The sequence below is a fragment of the Aquarana catesbeiana genome, linkage group LG13, assembly GCF_042186555.1.
Source record: "Aquarana catesbeiana isolate 2022-GZ linkage group LG13, ASM4218655v1, whole genome shotgun sequence".
NCBI classification, from domain to species: Eukaryota; Metazoa; Chordata; class Amphibia; order Anura; family Ranidae; genus Aquarana; species Aquarana catesbeiana.
The window spans coordinates 103,118,656-103,138,840 of NC_133336.1; the positions used below are offsets into that span (position 1 = coordinate 103,118,656).

Genomic DNA, 20,185 nt, shown 5'->3' on the forward strand with positions numbered 1-20,185 from the left:
TTGTGAGGACCCCTAACAGTAAAATTATTTTCGTAGTGTGGGTTGTCAGCACCCAAGGCAAGACAAGTAATTTGCGTCCCTAACCCACGGACATTAAGTACTCCCTGAGTCCCTTCCACTCATACAGTATTAAACACCTTATGGTACATTTTAGGATGTACCACTCTTTCTCTTTGTTCTCCTTTCTTTCCCTTTTATCTCTCTCTATCCTAATTTCTTGGGGTTTTTTTCCCCCATCCCTCTCTCTAGCCGTCTTTCTTGTTCTTTCTCTTATTCTTTCTCTCCCTTTTTCTTTGTTCCTCTCCCTCTTTTCCTCTCCCTTCCATGTATTCTCTATTTTCATTCCTTCTTACTCCTTGGTGGGGGGAGAATGGGATGAGTGGCAGTGCTGGTGGGAGTTGGGATGAGTGGCAATGCTGAGGGGAGTTCTGATCAGCCAACTTGGGTGCTCTTGATCAAGGTCATCTGCTGATCTAATGGCAACTACAATCACAGGTAGTGTTACTCACTGCGTCTCCGACCTCACTGCGTCTCTGACTTTGTGGTGTCTCATAGCAGTGACACCTATGCCGAAATCAGGAGATAGGGTCTCCTCCAGCCCCTCCCACTTCACATTCCTCACCAGTCAGCTGACCTCTAGTCTCTGCCCCCCAGCCATGCCATGAACTGAATGGGCGGCCGCGGGCTCCAGGAACAGCCCAGCTGGGCGGCCACAGGCTCCAGAGACAGCCCTGCTGGGCAGCTACAGGCTCCAGGGACACCCCAGGATTTGGTGACCCCTGGCAAATCATCATTTGACCCCCGAGGGGGTCCCAACCCCCAGGTTGAGAACCACTGATCTAGAGAGTGCTACACTTATATATAAACAAACATATTGGCTGGAGTTATTTGTTAATATTTTCTGTATATTTCCCATAGGATTGCAGTTCAATGTACTGTAGAGGTTACCAATTCTTGCAGTCCATGGGCCGATTCTCTTCTACCAAACAACACTTCACAATCATTTTATTGTAAAAAAAGATGGGTAGTATAAGTAAGAATAAAAATTAAAAAAAACTATTTGTCAATGCTTATCCGTTTCTAGACATATGCAGGCTGTGCCAGGTGGTATAACAAATCCAGCTTGGCATGTAGGTACAACAATTTCACAGTAAGCTTCCGGATGTGGGAGACGAGCCAACAGATCTCTTTAGTCACCTTCATTTCAGCCACGTACTCCACGAGATTAGCACTCTAATTTTTTTTAGCAGTCTGATGCAGTAAATATGCAATGGTGTGGGTCAGTAGCAGGTTTGGTTTAGAATTGCCAAACAGGTTTGTGTCCACAGACTCCTGAGAAATAAATCTGATCCTGAAGGCAAGCATCATTTTTCTGTTAACTCTTACCACAAGTTTTGAATGATTACACCTTGAAAAACAGATGATTTGCTTATGTCTAAACAAAGGGGAAATGTAGCAATCTCAAACAATAAAGCCAACTCCAGTTCCAGTATTGAGATAGGTGTTTGCATTCCTGTTAGGCCTTATTCACATGGGCGTAATTAAGTGCACATCCTTGCAATAATCTGTCCTTGCCCGCACGGGATGTACCAATAGTCCGTGTATAGGCAGTCCCATTCATGTCTATTAGGATTCAGTGACTGCAGGGATATGTCCTCTGATCCTAATTTGACAATTGTGCAGGTGCACAAACACACACTGGCAGACACCGCCCACCAAACACATGTACACTTAAGTATGCATGTGTGAACGAGGCCTCATGAAACAAACAAAATGGCGTGGCGGCTGGTGGGTAGGTCGGTGATTTTGAGTCCCTCTGTGCCCCTCCCTGCCTCATTTGTCCCTCATTTTGGTCTGATCTATTTAATTCTATATAAAATGCACTATTTATTTTTCAAAAGGGGTTTCCCAGTGCTAAACTAAAAATTTCTAAATTGCTGCATTAATAAATTTTAAAAGCCAGTATAAAGGAATAGTAGTGATTAAAAAAAAAAGCACTGGTGGGTTTAACCGCTTCAGCCCCGGAAGGATTTACCCCCTTCCTGACCAGGCCATTTTTTGCGATATGGCACTGCGTTATTTTACTTGACAATTGCGCGGTCGTGCGACGCTGTACCCAAACAAAATTAATGTCCTTTTTTGTCACAAATAGAGCTTTCTTTTGGTGGTATTTGATCACCTCTGCAGTTTTTATTTTTTGCACTATAAATAAAAAAAGGCCGACAATTTTGGAAAAAAAACAATATTTTGTACTTTCTGCATATCTGAAAAAAAAACTATATAAAAAACAACTTATTTATTCATCAGTTTAGGCCATATGTATTCTTCTACATATTTTTGATTAAAAAAAAAATCGCAGTAATAAGCGTATATTGATTGGTTTGCGCAAAAGTTATAGTGTCTACAAAAAAGGGGAAAGACTTTTTTTTTTTTTATTGTTTTTACTAGTAATGGCAGTGATGTGTGATTTTTAGAGGGACTGCGACATTGGGCGGACAAATCTGACCCTAAGTGACACTTTTTTGGTGACTAGTGACACCAATGCAGTGATCAGTGCTATAAAAATGCTCTGAACACTGTATAAATGGCACTTGCAGGGAAGGGGTTAACACTAGTGGTGATCAAAGAGTTAAGTGTTCCCTAGGGAGGTGTTTCTAACTGTCAGGGGGACAGACTGACTGGGAGTAGAGAAAGATCACTCTTCCTGATCACTAGGAACAGCTAATCTCTCTCTCCACCCCTGTCAGAATGGAGATCCGCCTTGTTTACATAGGCAGATCCCCGTTCTGTCTCTCTTCATCGCAAATGTGGGTGGCTAGCAGACATTGAGTCCACCGGACGCGCGGGCGAGCTCCCGTGGCATGCAGTGGGCTTGTGCCCACGAAAGCTAGTGCACGAACAGCTGTATCAGTACGGAGTTTCGCACAGCCGAGCCATCTTGCTGCAGTATAACTGCAGTGGCTGTGTAGCAACTGACTAACTAATCATTTTTTTTGTATAATTCTCCTTTAAGTGGCGGGGGGGGGTGTCCTATACCTACATACTTTTGCTAATAGGTGTCCCTCGTTCCCATTTCAGAAAGTTTGGAGGTATGCTATTGCATTGCATGCAGATGTACAAACTTGGACTTAGACTGTCTGTATAAAGGGGTGTACAATAATACGCTTGTGGTAACGCAAGTAATGGCCTGCCTACAGCCATTGATTTCTGAAGGTGGCTGTACACAGCACGTGTGGCTCCTGGGTGGGGAAATATGCCTGAATTGTACTTTGTATTGACCCAGGCGCCCATGTCCATGAGCCCTTAAAGTGGTTGTAAACCGTGGATTTTCAAAAAAACAAAATAGAAAAACCCCTGCAAGGCAATGGCATAGTGTGCTAGTATGCATCGCATACTAGCACATTATGAAATACTCACCTTGGAACAAAGTCCTCCAGCGCTGTAAAGTGACCGCTGAGAGGGCTGACATGTTCCCCCGTCTTTCTTTGGGGTTCGCGAGCTCCGGCTATGTTATTGGCCGAAGTCGCGCATCAGCCCTCGGTTCAGACACAAAGCTCTGAAGTTCTGGCAAGGTATGCTGGACCTTCAGAACATATGTGTCAGTGATGTCACTGGCTGCATGCAGGGTGAATATCTCCTAAATGGTGCACATTTAGGGAATATTCATTTTACCTATAGGCAAGCCTTATTATAAGCTTACCTGGAGGGAAAAATCACAAAGTGGACTTTACTACCACTTTAAAGTCACATGACTGAGCACGATACAGACTGTCATCATAGCCCAAGTGTTACATTGTTTCACCAATTTCAGAATAGAGAAATAGAGAAAAAAAAACATCACCATTGGTTATTGATTATTAACTCATGGTATAAGATTGGACATTTCTTTTAAGCTTGCATAAGCATACATTTAGCCAGGTGGTATCCTTGAAATAACAAAAATATCTACTCCAGGAACAATATCTGTTAACTGATTCCACCAGACAACACACGTCAGCTCACATGTTTATTTACACACAGCAGCAATTTTTAGAAAGACGTGGCCTTAGTCTTGAATAAACAATTCCTCAAATAAAAAGAACATAGGCTCATAGATGAAATATACAAATGACATGTAACATGATAGATACTTTCCTCATCAATATATACATGGTATAAAACATAATTATATTATTTAAGATCAATACATCTGGTGAGAGGTAATACTATACAGTATATATATATTTTTTAAATATAAAATTGGATTACTGTTCAAGGCAAAGATTACTGAAAGGAGGTCTCACTCCTAGCACTGCAACTCTGTTTTATATTAAGTGAGAAGGAATACATATTTACAGTGCCTTGAAAGAGTATTCACACTCCTTGAAATTTTCCACATTTTCTCATGTTACAACCAAAAACGTACATTTATTTTATTGGGATTTTATGTGATAAACCAACACAAAGTGTCTCATAATTGTGAAGTGGAAGGAAAATGATAAATGGGTTTCCAAATTGTTTTACAAATAAATATCTGAAAAGTGTGGTGTACATTTGTATTCAGCCACCACCTTTCTCTGCAATTACAGCTGCAAGTCTTTTTGGGTACAGTATGTCTCTACCAGCTTTGCACATCTAGAGTGACATTTTTGCCCATCCTTCTTTACAAAACAGCTCAAGCTCTGTCAGATTGGATGGAAAGCGTCTGTGAACAGCAATTTTCAAGTCTTGCTACAGATTCTCAACTGGATTTAGGTCTGGAATTTTACTGGGCCATTCTAACACATGAATATGCTTTGAACTAAACCAGGGGTGCCCAACGCGGCACCCTCTGTTGTGGCCCGCCACGTCTTGCTCTGAAATGGTGGATCGGCAAGCCCAGATTGCGGGTTCCCGACCCACCATCTCTGAACATTAGTGTGAAGAATGAAGCCGCTGCTTGAGGAAGCAGAGCCAATGCTTCCTATATAGCACCGGCTCCTTCACAGGCGGAGTGATACCAAATGTGCTCCGCCTGTGACAGGAAGCAACGGCTCTGCTCTCTACTGCAGCTGCATACTTCTGTCACAATGATGCTCGGAGATGGCGGGTCGGGACACGGGAACCCGCGATCTGGGACAGCAGCCATTAGTACCAGCCAGCAGTACCAGTATCAGTACCAGCCACCAGTATCAGTACCAGTACCCGCCAGCAATACCAGTACCAGTCATCAGTACCAGCCAGCAGTACCAGTACCCGCCAGCAGTATCAGTCATCAGTATCAGTACCAGCAGTACCAGTACCAGCCATCAGAACCAGTACCAGCCAGTAGTACCATTCATCAGTACCAGTACCAGCCAGCAGTACCAGTACCAGCCATCAGAACCAGTACCAGCCAGTAGTACCATTCATCAGTACCAGTACCATCCAGCAGTACCAGTCACCAGTATCAGTACTAGCCATCAGAACCAGTACCAGCCAGCAGTACCAGCCAACAGTACCAGTCATCAATATCAGTACCAGGCAGCAGTACCAGCTAGCAGAACCAGTACCAGCAAGCAGTACCAGTCATCAGTATCAGTACCAGCCAGCAGTACCTACGAGCAGTACCAGTACCCGCAGCCACCAGCAGTACCAGTACCAGCCAGCAGTACGAACCAGCAGTACCAGTCATCAGTTCCAGTACCCACCATCAGTACCAGTACCAGTCATCAGTACCAGCCAGCAGTACAAACCAGCAGTACCAGCCAGCAGTACCCGCCAACAGTACTAGTACCAGTCAGCAGTATCCGCCAGCAGTACCAGTCAGCAGTACTAGTACCCGACAGTAGTACCAGTACCCGACAGCAGTACTAGCCAGCAGTACCAGTCAGCATTACTCACCAGCAGTACCAGTACCCGCCAGCAGTACCAGTACCCACCAGCAGTACCAGTATCCACCAGCAGCACCAGTCAGCAGTACCAGTATCCACCAGCAGTACAAGTACCCACCAGCAGTACCAGCCAGCAGTACCATCCAGCAGTACCAGCCGACAGTACCCACTGGCAGTACCAGCCAGCAGTACCAGCCCTGGAGGACAGCCAGCAGCTAACTGCAGGAATCCTGAGGAAGTGAAGATTGAGGTCAGTTGAGGTGCAGGTAAACCGCTGTGCATCTGTGAAAGCAGCCTTAGGCCCCTTTCACACGATCAGTCCGATCGAGTCTGCCTGTCTGTTTTTCAGGTGGACTCAAACGGACTCTCCATTAACCTCTATAGAGCAGCAGATGTAAACGGACTTGTGTCTGTTTACACCCGTCTATCTGCAATTCGATCTGCTTGAAACAAAAAGGGAATCTGTCCCCTTCCGTCTGGGCAGATTGGAGAACCCATTGGGTAGAGCGGGCTGCGTCCATGTCTGCTCTACATATACAGAGTGGACACAGACCTGCCAACCGCCCTTTAGGCTCATTGTGGCCCGCGACCAATTTCCAAGTCTCTCTTCAAAAGGTTGAGCACCCCTGTTCTAAACCATTCCATCGTAGCTCTGGCTGTATGTTTAGGGTCATTGTCCTGCTGGAAGGTGAACCTCCGCCCCAGTCTCAAGTCTTTTATTTATTTATTTTTTTAAATTTATTTCAGGTACTTATATAGCGCTGTCAATTTACACAGCGCTTTACATATACATTGTACATTCACATCAGTCCCTACTGTCAAGGAGCTTACAATCTAAGGTCCCTAACTCACATTCATACATACTAGGGACAATTTAGACAGAATCCAATTAACCTACCAGCATGTCTTTGGAGTGTGGGAGGAAACCGGAGAACCCGGAGGAAACCCACACAGGCACAGGGAGAACATGCAAACTCCAGGCAGGTAGTGTCCTGGTTGGGATTCGAACCAGCGACCCTTCTTACTGCTAGGCGAGAGTGCTACCACTGCACCACTGTGCCGCCCTGTGCAGACTCTGACAGGTTTTCTTCGAAAGCTGCCCTGTATTTGGCTCCTTCCATCTTCCCATTGACTCTGACCAACTTCCCTGTCCCTGCTGAATGGTGTGTTCAGGGTGATGTACATTGTTAATTTTCCGCCACACATAGCATTTTGCTTTTAGGCCAAAAAGTTCAATTTTGGTCTCCTCTGACCTGAGCACCTTCTTCCACATGTTTGTTGTGTCCTCCCACATGGCTTCTCGCAAACTGCAAATGGGACGTCTTATGGCTTTCTTTCAAGGATGACTTTCTTCTTGCCACTCTTCTATAAAGGCCAGATTTGTGGAGTGCATGGCTAATACTTGTCCTGTAGACAGATTCTCCCATCTAAGCCGTGGATCTCTGCAGCTCCTCTAGAGTTACCATGGGCCTCTTGGCTGCTTCTCTGAGTAATGCTCTCCTTGCTTGGCCTGTCAGTTTAGGTGGATGGCCATGTTTTGGTAGGTTTGCCGTTGTGCCATACTCTTTCCATTTTCGGATGATGGATTGAACAGTGCTCCGTGAGATGTTGAAAGCTTGGGATATTTTTTTATAACTTAACCCTGCTTTAAACTTCTTCCACAACTTTATTCCTGACCTGTCTGGTGTGTTCCTTGGCCTTCATGATGCTGTTTGTTCACTAAGGGTCTCTAACAAACCTCTGAGGGCTCCACAGAACAGCTGTATTTATACTGAGATTAAATTACACACAGGTGGACTCTATTTATTAATCAGGTGACTTCTGAATGCAATTGGTTCCACTAGATTTTAGTTAGGGGTATCAGAGAAAGGTGGGCTGAATACAAAAGCACGTCACACTTTTCGGATATTTATTTGTAAAAAATTTGGAAAACCATTTATCATTTTTCTTCCACTTCACAATTATGTGCCACTTTGTGTTGGTCTATCACATAAAATCCCAGTAAAAATACATTTGAATTTTTGGTTGTAACATGACAAAATGTGAAAAATGTCAAGGGGTATGAATACTTTTTCATGGCACTGTACTTCAGTCCTTGTTTCAAGCTGCATATATTATAGAGACTATTTATTCTAGTGCAGATATGTTTTGATTTCATAAATATATATCTGCACCAAAATGCAGGGTAACAAAGTACCATGTATTTTGGTGTGGCGCAATTTTTAGAAAGGGTCATGTACTACTTTTGCGCATTTTTTACATGTAGGGCAGCCCATTGAAATGGGTAGGCTGTCCTAAACAGGATGCGCAAAAACAGGCACAAATGCGCACACTCCATTGTACCTGCAAAGGTGTGAATTGAGCCTTATGCCACGTACACACAACCAGACTTTACGGCAGACTTGGTCCGGCGAACTGGAGTCCGTCGGACAATTCGATCGTGTGTGGGCTCCAGCGGACTTTGTTTTCTCAAAAGTTTGACGGACCTAGAAATGAAACATGTTTCAAATCTGTCCGACAGACTTGAGTCCGGTCGAAAAGTCCGCTCGTCTGTATGCTAGTCCGACGGACAAAAACCGACGCTAGGGCAGCTATTGGCTACTGGCTATCAACTTCCTTGTTTTATTCTGGTCGTACGTCATCATGTACGAATCCGTCGGACTTTGGTTGATTGTGTGTAGGCAAGTCCGTTCATTCGGAAAGTCCGTCGTAAAGTCCGTTGAAAAGTAAAAAAGTAAAAGTCTGCCGTAAAGTCCGCTCGTGTGTACGCGGCATTAGGTCAACAATAAACAGATCTGAAAAGCTGAGCCCGCAACAAAGAGAATTAATACATGCCTGTCCTGCAGATTGTGTCGCCAATCTTCACTCTCTTAAAGAGCTAAATTTTCTTTAGATTCTTCAGCATTCAACACTTCCAGGGATGTCGGATTCCGGGTCCTTTACTGCACTCTCTGGTTCCATCAGCTAGCCCCTATGTCACTAATAGACACAGTAGTGATGTAGGTGCTGATGGAAGGAACCAAAGCCCACAATGGGGGATTAGGCACCCAACACTGGAATTATCAGGTACTGAAGCTTCTTCAGCAACTGTACAGTAGTTTTTCAGAAGGTTGAAGATCAGTGCTGTGCAAAGAACAACAAGTATATAGAGACTATTTATTTATAATAGCACACACATTTTTTATTTCATAAGTATATTATTATCAGCAGGGATTCTGGATATTGCGAGGATTGCAGGGAACCCCGCTGACAGCTGAATGTAAAAAAAAAAAAAGAATTGCTGGCAGTAATAAAATTGGGGGAAAAAACGGTGTGGGGTCCCCCCCCAATCCATACCAGGCCCCTGAGATCTGGTATGGATTTTGAAGAAATTTTTTTTTTTAAATAGTGTGGGGTCCCCCCCTAAAATCCATACCAGACCCTTATCCGGGCATGCAGGTTAGGAAAGGGGGGACGAGCGATCCCCCTGAACCATACCAGGCCACATGCCCTCAACATGGGGGGGTGCTTTGGGGTTGTCCCCACCCACCCCAAAGCACCTTGTCCCCATATTGATGGGGACAAGGGCCTCTTCCCCACAACCCTGGACGGTGGTTAGGGGGTCTGCGGGCCAGGGGTTTACCAGACCCTTTAACAAGGGGCCTCCTGGATCCCGCCCCCCCCCCCATGTGAATGAGTATGGGGTTCATACCCCTACCCTGGACTGTAGTGCGTTTCTGCAAACTGCAAAACAAACTAAAAAACGAATAGGTGTGAAACTAGAGTTAATACATAACCCTTTCACGCCGACCGTACGCAAATATGCATTCATGGCTTGAAGGGGTTATATCGTGGTGATGCCTGCAGCTGCAGGCATCACCCGGGTACCGTTTTTTTAGAGCCAGCAGTTGTCTTTTTAGTGATAACAACTGATGCGGCTAAAAGCCTTCCGACACTCTTCCCAGACCTCCCGTCCCAACCGGGAGACCCGAGCCACCATTCAGCGTGTCCGTTGCCTAGGCTGCGACCTGTACGAAGCCAGATTCGATTCCGATCGGGTCTCCAATGTAAAATTCCGGAAGCGACTTCACATCGTCACTTCCGGTTTACTCGGCTGCCAATGGCGCTGATTTTAAAAAAATGAGTGTTCAGAAACGCCGATTTTTGGCGATCTGAATACTTTCAAGTGCAAAGGAGGGATTTGGGGTCCTATAAACCCTGATCCCTCCATAAAGAGTACCTGTCACCACCTATTACTGTCACAAGGGATGTTTACAGTGATCGGATTTATTTATTTTTTTAAAGGGACAATGTTAAAAAAAAAAAAAAAAATCGAATAAAATAAATAATAACAATTTTTTTTTTTAAAGCACCCCTGTTTCCGTGAGCTCGCACAGCAAAGAAAACGCATACGTAAGTCGCTCCTGCAAATGTAAACAGTGTCCAAATCACACATGCGAGTGAGAGCAATAATTCTAAGACCTTCTCTGTAACTCTAACCTGGAAACCGTAATTTTTTTTAAAGCAACTAACTTTGCTGTTTTTTTTTTTATTCATGAAAGTGTCTTTTTTCCCAAAAAACATTGTGTTTGAAAGACCACTTGCGCAAATACCGCGTGACATAAAAAATTTGCAACAATCGCATCGAATTTTATTCTCTAGGGTCTCTACTTAAAAAAATATATATAATTTTTGGGGGTTCTAAGTAATTTTCTAGCAAAAAATATGGATTTTAACTTGAAAACAACAAAGGTTGCAGTTTGCATATTGCAGGTGCATTTTGTGTTTTTCAATACACGCTTTTCATCCATTGAAGTCTATGGATCCAAAAATCAGAAAATAGTTCCTGGCCCTTTCCATAAAATGCACAGATGTGAACTACATCCATAGGAAACCATGTTATATGGACTGTAGTGTTTTTCTGCAAAACTGAAAACGCACAAAAAAATGCATAGATGTGAACCATGCCTTAAGCCTAGTACACACCAGTAGTTTTTTTTCGTTCAACGCAGCAGGGCTGAACAAAAAAAAACCTGACAGCTGAGTAGGAGCCACTGTACTAACTATCCGACATTAGTACAGCGATCTCCCCTGCTGTTCTATTGTATTCTGACGGGGAATGCCATACCTCCCAACACTTTGAGATATTATCAAGCGTATATAGACATAAGACACACCCCCTGTCACGGCCCTTTAAAGGAGACATACAAAAAAAAGTTTTAGTTAAACCCACAAGTCCTTTTTTTTTTTTTTTACCACTACTATTCCTTTATACTGGCTTCTGAAATTTATAAATGCAATTTAGAAATCGGATGAAAGATTTAGCACTGAGAAACTCTTTTTGAAAGATAAAAAGTACATTTTGTATACAAGTTTGTAGAACAGACCAGTTTATTGATCAGACCAACATGAGGGACAAATGAGAAGGAAAGAGGGACAGAGGAACTTTGTTCTGCATAAGGGACAGTCCCTCGAAATCTGGGACAGTTGGAAGCTACAGGGACTGCCCCCCCCCCGCCAGAACAATCCGGTCAGCAGACCTTTTTCAGTTATGAAATAAAATAAAATAAGAATTTTTTTTTTTTAAAGCAACCCCATCTCTGTGAGCTCGCGCGGCAAAGAAACGGTGATCAAATCACACGTGCGAGTTATCGCCGCGATCATCAGAGTGAGAGCAATAATTCTAGCAAAAGACCTCTTCTGTAACTCTAACCTGGCAACCGTTAAATTTTTTTTAAGCGTCGCCTATGGAGATTTTAATGTACTGTAGGTTGTCGCCATTCCACGAGTGTGCGCAATTTCAAAGCAGAACATCTTAGGCAGCTATTTACTCTGCGTAACATCATCTTTCAAATTATACTAAAAAATTTGGCTAACTTTGCTGTTTTTTTTATGTTACTTCATGGGTGTCTTTTTTTCCCCAAAAAATTGCGTTTGAAAGATCGCTGCGCAAATACCGCGTGACATAAAAAATTTGCAACGATCGCCATTTTATTTTCTAGGGTCTCTGCTAAATAATATATATATATATATATATATATATATATATATATATATATATATATATATATATAATTTTTTTGGGTTCTAAGTAATTTTCTAGCAAATAATACGGATTTTAACTTAAATGCAACAAATGTCGGAAATATGCTTATGCCGCGTACACACGACCGTTTTTTTTCCGTTGGAATAAACTCTGAAGGTTTTTCCGACAGAGTTCCGCTGAAACTGTCTTGCCTACACACGATCACACCAAAGTCCGACTGTCCAGAACGCGGTGACGTACAACACGTACGATGGGACTAGAAAACGGAAGTTCAATAGCGAGTAGCGAATAGCTGCCGTCTCGTACTTACTTCAGAGCATGTGTCGTTTTTAGTCCGTTAGAACAGCATACAGACGATCGGTTTTCCCGATAGGAACTGATTTAAAACATGTTCTAGTTTTTGGTCCGTCAGAATTTTCAAAAAAAAAAAGTCAGATGAGGCCCACACACGATCGGAATGTCCGATGAAAAGATTCCGTTGAACTTTTCCTCCCGGAAAGTCCGACCATGTGTACGCGGCATTAGGCATGAAAGGGATAAGCAGCAATGGGATTGATTTACTAAAATTGCATAGTGCAAAATCTGGTGCAGCTCTGCATGTAACAAATCAGCTTCCAGATTTTATTGTCAAAGCTGAAGTTCGAAGCTGATTGGCTACTGCACTGCTGCACCAGATTCTGAGTGCACTCGTTTTAGTAAATTCCCCCCAATGAGTGTTCTAAAGCTGCCATATCAGAATCAGCTGTTATTTTCATTCAAGTCATCTGGCTTGTGGTTGGTTGGTTGCTGCAGGAAATTGCAGTATGTTTGCTCTATTTCTATGATGAGCCCCATCTGCTTATCTAAGCTGTAAATTAGCTACTGAAAGTCAGAGTGTATGAATGATACCTGAGGGTTAATCTAGATGCATTGTGTGTGTGGGAGGAGTGTGTGTGAAAGAGAGAGAAGGAAATGCTGGAGATCTGTTGAACTTGTCAGAACTAGCAGAGAGAAATGAAATGCAATGTTCTCCTGTATAGGATCAGGGCACAGTTAGGGGGTCTGCAGCCACCAGCTTCCCCTTAGCCTGATCACACTCCAGTAGGGGGCTGCCATGTATGTGACGGGTATTGTCATAGCTGGCTTCTGGGAGGTGTATTGGGGTGGAGACCTGTAATCAGCCCCAAGCTCTTCTCCATTCCAGAATGGGATACAGGCAGAGTGCTGGGACAGCTGATCACTCCGACTACAGTAGCATCTTCATGATGGCCTTGGGGACCAATGGCAAGAAGAAGGGGATCCCGTAAGTGTCTTTTTTTTTTTTTTGTGTCTGTTTATAAAGCCACTTGCTGTCACACAAATGTCATACAAAAGTGTGTGCCGGAGAGGCTGTGACAGTAGATGTGTATGTGTTTGTTTTGTGACATTGTTATTAGGAGACAGATGATTGATAAGTACTTTGAGCTTTTTGTATTCCACAAAATAGAAGATCTGTACAGTGTGCCAACCTGTAATAGTATCTGCTCAACAGGTCAAATGCTGAGTGGGATAGAAGTAATTCTGTATGAGGACAAAGCCCAGACACTGACCATATAAAATGTATTTCTGGATCTTTTATCGGGAGCAGTAATCGCCTATAGATCACTTGTTGCCATGCATTTTCCAGACTATTGCTAAAATTAAACTGATCTTTCAGTGATCTGTCAGCTCTCAATGAAAATACTTTCTATGGATGACTTCCCTTTAAATCAGTCTATCTCAACTGGCGTTCCTTGAAATTCTAGGGTGGTGGCTTTAGGGGTTCCTTGAACAGTAAATTATTTCTGCCTCTCAGATAAATAACCCCTGACACCAACCATCCTTTTAATATTCGGTAGTAAGATAATTCTTCCCACTGACAATAATGTAAGGAGCGGTCTTCACATTGATCTCCAATGTAAGGGGCACTCTTCCCACTGATGACCAAGGTAAGGAAAATACCCCCTGACCACCAATGTAAAGAGCATTCTTCCACTGACCACCAATGTAAAGAGCACTCTTCCCACTGACCTTCAGTGTAAGGGACATTCTTCCCGCTGACCACCAATGTAAGGAACATTCTTCCCACTGATGTAAAGGGCATTCTTCAACTTGACCACCAATGTAAGTAGCATTGTCTCCACTGACCACCTGTGTAAATGACGTTCTTTCCACTGACCACCAATATATAGTGCATTCTTCCAATTCACCACCAGTGTAAGGCACATTCTTCCCACTGATCACCAAGGTAAGGAGCATTCTTTCCATTCACCACCAGTGTAAGGCGCATTCTTCCCACTGACCACCAATGTAAGGAGTATTCTTCCCACTGACCACCAATGTAAGGCGCATTCTTCCCACTGATCACCAGTGTAAGGTGCATTCTTCCCACTGACCACCAATGTAAGGAGCATTCTTCCCACTGACCACCAATGTAAGGCGCATTCTTCCCACTGATCACCAATGTAAGGAGCATTCTTCCCACTGATCACCAATGTAAGGAGCATTCTTCCCACTGATCACCAATGTGAGGAGCATTCTTCCCACTGATCACCAATGTAAGGAGCATTCTTCCCACTGATCACCAATGTAAGGCACATTCTTCCCACTGATCACCAATGTAAGGAGCATTCTTCCAACTTACCACCAGTGTAAGGGGCATTCATCCCACTGATCACCAATGAAGAGAGCATCCTTCCCACTTACTACCAGTGTAAGGGGCATTCTTCCCACTGACTACCCATGCATGGAGCATCCTTCCCACTGACCATCACACTAGTGTACCATGAGCTGTAGATCTGGTTCTTATTAGAAGGGGTTCCCTGAGACCTGAACATTTTTTCACGGGTCCCTCTGTGGTAAGAAGTTGAGGAATTCCGGCTGCATTAAATGGCATTGCTGGTACTGCTTATTTATAGTTTGTGTGCTACAAATGACTCAGTTCAGGATGTGATGTATATGGCTTTCAGAGAGAATCTAAGATGGGGCTAGTGATGAGGCGTGTGTTGGAGATTTCCATTGGGATATATGGAGTCTAGAAGTGAAAGCTTAGTAGCGTTATTTGTCCCTGGATGATTAAACACGTAATAGAATACATAGACAGAGTAGGTAATTACCATACATTGCAATGACAGCAGACTTTCTATTTAAAGCACAGTTTATAGCGCAGTTATCTGATTAATATAATACTCAATGAGGAAAAGCTATATAAATCTGAGATTTATATTTGCACATTTTTAGTGTTTCCCATGTCCTTGTCACAACTTTAGGAGTGAAGGTCTTGACGCTATCAGTGTTTGTTCATGTAGTTAGTCATGCGCTGCGGAATACTCGGGGTGATTTATAAACAGAGTAATATCCTGAAGACCAGATATGCTGATTAATACATTGAATAAACTTTCACTTTCTGCTTTGTCCTGCAATGACAGAGCCATCTGCTGAGTGTGCTTGAGATTTAAATAACAAGCGTCAGCCTCTTCACTTGCACGCTCTGATCCACACAGCCCTTTCCGGAGATGCATGGCTTTTGTGGGATGCAGCGAAGGTTGTGTTGGAAACCAGGTAAAATGAGATTACATTATACAATCTGAGGGATGATCAGTGCCATCTACAGGCGTCTCCCAGTGGAAGGAGAAAAGATCACATGCCAAATGCTGCAGGTCAGAAGTACCAACCATAGGTCACTTCATAGATGATCCATAGCTCCCAACTGTCCCTGATTTCGAGGGACTGTCCCTGATTTGGAGCAATGTCCCTCTGTCCCTCATTCCTCCTCTTTTGTCCCTCATTTTGGTCTGATCTATAAAGTTGTATATAAAATGCACTTTTTATCTATCAAAAAGTGTCTTCCAGCCCTAAACCTTTCATCTGATTTCTAAATTGCTGCATTTGTAAATTCCAAGAACCAATATAAAGAAATAGTAGTGGTAAAAAACTTGTGGGTTTAACCAATCTTGTTTTTTTGTACAATTCTCCTTTAAGGGGGCGTGGCAAGGGGTGTGTCCTATGCCTGCATACTTTTGCTGATAGGTGTCCCTCATTCCCATCTGAAAAGTTGGGAGGTATGGATGATCTAATGGCAGCAAACTGAAATGATTAGTTGCTGTTAGCACATTAGCATTACTCTTTGTGCTGTTTTTATTTAAAGCATTTAAAAAAATATTATAATGGTCATCTTTATTAAGTGCCATGATTTTGCACAGCGCTACCCAAAAAGTGGTGCCTTGGTCCCCTGTTCACACCGGTGCGACGTGTCAAGTGATTTGACAGGTCCAAATAACAAGTCACATCCTATTGTTGGCAATGGAACCATTCAAATCGGTATGACTCCGACTTTGCGGTGCCACGCCGATTGAAAAAAAAAAGGTTCCTGCACTATTTTTTTGCGATTTCGGGTGTGACTTGCATAGACATCTGTGCATGAAGTCACACAGATATCAGGCAAGTCGCACCTAAAATCTCACTGACCTGCGGCTTTGAAATCGCACAATTTCAAAGTCGCATTCAGTGTGAATGGAGGCTGAAGGGTAATGTTACAATTTAAATGTACTCTTGATCTTTATATGATCTATCTATCTCTCTATATATCTATCATCATGACCATCTTTATTACTAAGTGCCACGATTTTACTCAGCACTGTACAAAAAAGCAGTATCAAGATCATGTTCCAATTAACTAATTAATTGACTCTGCCAATCCCTTCACTGGCTTCCCCTACCCCACCGTGTACAATTCAAAATGCTAACCATAACATATAAGGCCATTCACAACATCGCCCCCATCTACATCACCAACCTCATCTGCAGATATTGCCCAAATTGTCCCCTCAGCTCCTCCCAGGACCTCCTGCTCTCTAGCTCCCTTGTTACCTCCTCCCATGCTCACCTTCAGGACTTCTCCAGAGCCTCTCCCATCCTCTGGTACTCCCTGCCCCAGTATATCCGATCAGCCCCTAACCTGTCCACCTTTAGGAGATCCCTGAAAACACATTTATTCAGGGAAGCCTATCCCACACCCTGCTAACAACTGTCCCGGAGCCACCCCCATCAAATCATTCTCTGCAGCTATTACCTTTTGTACCACCACCTCCTGCCTTTAGAATGTAAGCTCTACGAGCAGGGCCCTCCTATCCTTTCTGTATTGAACTGTACTGTAATTGCGTTGTCCCCCCTATACATTGAAAAGCATAAACTGTTGGCGCTATATAAATCGTGAATAATAATAATATCTATCTATCTATCAGCTTGACTGTATACAGGTGTGGTAATGTGTGCTCCAAATACTTTGGAAAATCCCTTTCCCATTGCTTGCCAGGTATTCAAAAGGAAACAATGCTTTCACTCATACTCCCAGATCTTGGCGTTGTTACGGGACAGGCAGATGTGTCACCACCCCTTCCTCGATGAGCAATCTGTCCATCAATGCTTAAAGCCTAGCACACAGGGGCCACATTTTTGGAGGCATAGGCCGGTTCAGTGTGTAGTGGAGTCGGTCCAACAGAAGTCGGTCATTCGGATGGCGTCTGTCGAAGTTACATGACCGAAAAAGGTCTGCTGACTGGAGTGCTCTGGCGGCGGGGGGCAGTCTCCATAGCTCCCAACTGTCCTAGATTTCGAGGGACTGTCCCTCATTTGGAACAAAGTCCCTCTTTCCTCCTAATTTGTCTCTCATTTTGGTCTGTTCTACAAACTTGTATATAAAATGCACTTTTTATCTTTCAAAAAGTGTTTCCCAGTGCTAAACCTTTCATCCAATTCCTAAATTGCTGCATTTGTAAATTTCAGAAGCCAGTATAAAGGAATAGTAGTGGTAAAAAAAAGCACTTGTGGGTTTAACTAATACTTTTTTTTGTATGTCTCCTTTAAGGGGGCGTGGCAGGGGATGTGTCCTATTCCTACATACTCTTGCTAATAGGTGTCCCTCGTTCCTGTATCAAAGTGTTGGGAGGTATGGCATTCCTCCTGTCAGAACACAATAGAACAGTAGGGGAGATCGCTGTACTAACTTTGGATATTTAGTACAACGGCTTCTCCTGAGCTGTCAGTTTTTTTTTTTTCATTCAGCCCTGCTGCGTTGAACGAAAAAAAACTACCGGTGTGTACTAGACTTAAGGCCTGGTTCTCATCTATGCATTTTTTAGCACGTTTTCAGTTTTGCAGAAACACACTACAGTCCATATAACTTGGTTTCCTATGGATGTAGTTCACATCTGTGCATTCTATGGAAAGGGCCAGGAACTTTTTTCTGGTTTTTGGTTCCACAGACTTCAATGGATGAAAAGAATGTATTGAAAAATGCAAAACGCATCTGCAATATGCAAACTACAACCTGCATAGGTGTGAATCAGGCCTAAAGGCTAAGTTCACCTTTTTTTTTTTTTTTTCCAGCTCCCTGTATACCAGTATAGCATTAATGTACTTATTTTGCAAAAATAAAATAGCTTTCCATTAATTCTACATATTGCTTACCTCACCGTTTTCATAGCGGTTTAACCAATTTAGCCCCAGAAGATTTTACCCTCTTAATGACCAAAACATTTTTTGCGATTCGGCACTTTAACTGACAATTACACGGTCGTGCAACAATGTACCCAAACAAAATTTTTCCCACATTCCAGTCCAACACATTTACATGTTTCCCCTTAAACCACTCAAGTGTTGGTTTAGCAGTGTGTTTGGGGTCATTGTCCTGCTGGAAGGTGAACCTCCATCCTAGCCTCAAATCACACACAGAGTGGTACAGGTTTTGCTCAAGAATATCCCTGTATTTAGCACCATCCATTTTCCCTCAACTCTGACCAGTTTCCCAGTCCCGACTGCTGAAATACATCCCCGCAGCATGATGCTGCCACCACCATGTTTCACTGTGGGGATGGTGTTCTTTGGGTGATGTGATGTGTTGGGTTTGTGCCAGACATAGCGTTTTCTTTGATGGCCAAAAAGTTCAATTTTAGTCTCATCAGACCAGAGCACCTTCCTCCATACATTTTGGGAGTCTCCCACATGCCTTTTCACAAACTCAAAACGTGCCATTTTGTTTTTTGCTGAAAGTAATGGCTTAGGACTCTGTGCTGCCTCTCTGATTAATGCCCTCCTTGCCCAGTCCATGAGTTTTGGTGTGCGGCCATCTTTTGGCAGGTTTGCTGTTGTGCCATGTTCTTTTCATTTGGTTATGATAGATTTGATGGTGCTCCTAGGGATCATTAAAGATTTGGATATTTTTTTATAACCTAACCCTGACTTGTACTTCTCAACAACATTGTCCCTTACTTGTTTGGAGAGTTCTTTGGTCTTCATGGCAATGTTTGGTTAGTGGTGCCTCTTGCTTAGGTGTTGCAGCCTCTGGGGCCTTTCAGAAAGATGTGTATATGTAATGACAGATCATGTGACACTTCGATTGCACACAGGTGGACATCATTTCACTAATTATGTGACTTCTGAAGGTAATTGGTTGCACCAGAGCTTTTTATGGGCTTCATAACAAAGGAGGGGGAATACATACGCACATGCCAATTATCATTTTTTTATTTCTGAAAAATTGTTTTTTGTATATATTTTTCTCATTTTACTTCACCAACTTAGACTATTGTGTTCTGAGCCATCACATATAATTCAGATTAAAAAAACATTGAACTAAACGCTGTAATGTAACAAAATAGGTAAAAAGCCAAGGGGGTGAATACTTTTGCAAGGCACTGTATGAAAAATAAGTACATTAATGCTATTTGGGTACATAGGGGGGCTGGAGTTTAGAAAAAAAAAAGTGGACAAAGGTGAACTTAGCCTTTAAGGTCGGCCATACACAGAGCAAATTTTGTCTCTGTAACCACAAGTTGCGGGAAAGAAATTTGCTCAATTCCCCCATCAACAGAGACAGTGTTGACAGGGGAATCCTTCTGTGGGGCGATTGTCTTCTCCCAGCGGGGGTGGGCAGGGGAAGGGGTCCCCACGGGGAAAAGACAGTGATTATCACTAGCAGCTACAGAATTTGTATTCAGCCTGCCCATTAATGGTTTGAATGTCGGCTGGTTCCTGCTGAACCGGCCAAGATTCGAACCGTGTATGGCCGGCCTAACAGTATCCAAAGCATCCTAATTTATTAAAGCCTTTTGGGGAAATATTTTAAAAGGTGTGGTGCGTTACCTCCTTGCTGCGTACTCTAGTAGGAATGTGGTCTCCATTGCTCTTCCTAGCATATTTTGCCCTTCTGCAGGTACTAAAATGCAGTTCATTCTGCCCTTGCTTACTACATGCATTCCTAAAGCGGAGTTCCACCCACATTTTAAACTTTTTGCCCCTGCGCTCGTGACTACTGCTCGATTTATCATTGGGC

General features: G+C 43.2%; 1 protein-coding gene across 2 annotated transcripts in view; it reads left to right on the forward strand.

Annotated features, from left to right (window-relative positions):
* Positions 1-20,185, forward strand: part of RASGRP1 (RAS guanyl releasing protein 1) — a 306,655-nt gene that overhangs the window by 198,045 nt on the left and 88,425 nt on the right. Inside the window, exon 1 of one of the 2 annotated variants that reach the window (XM_073609576.1) lies at positions 12,621-13,138. The exons of the other annotated variant lie outside the window; for it this stretch is intronic. Within the exon in view, the coding sequence (XP_073465677.1) occupies positions 13,041-13,138 (98 nt within the window). The 5' untranslated portion in view covers positions 12,621-13,040. Of the gene's footprint in view, positions 1-12,620; positions 13,139-20,185 lie in introns of those variants that run through there. 2 annotated transcript variants of the gene reach the window in all.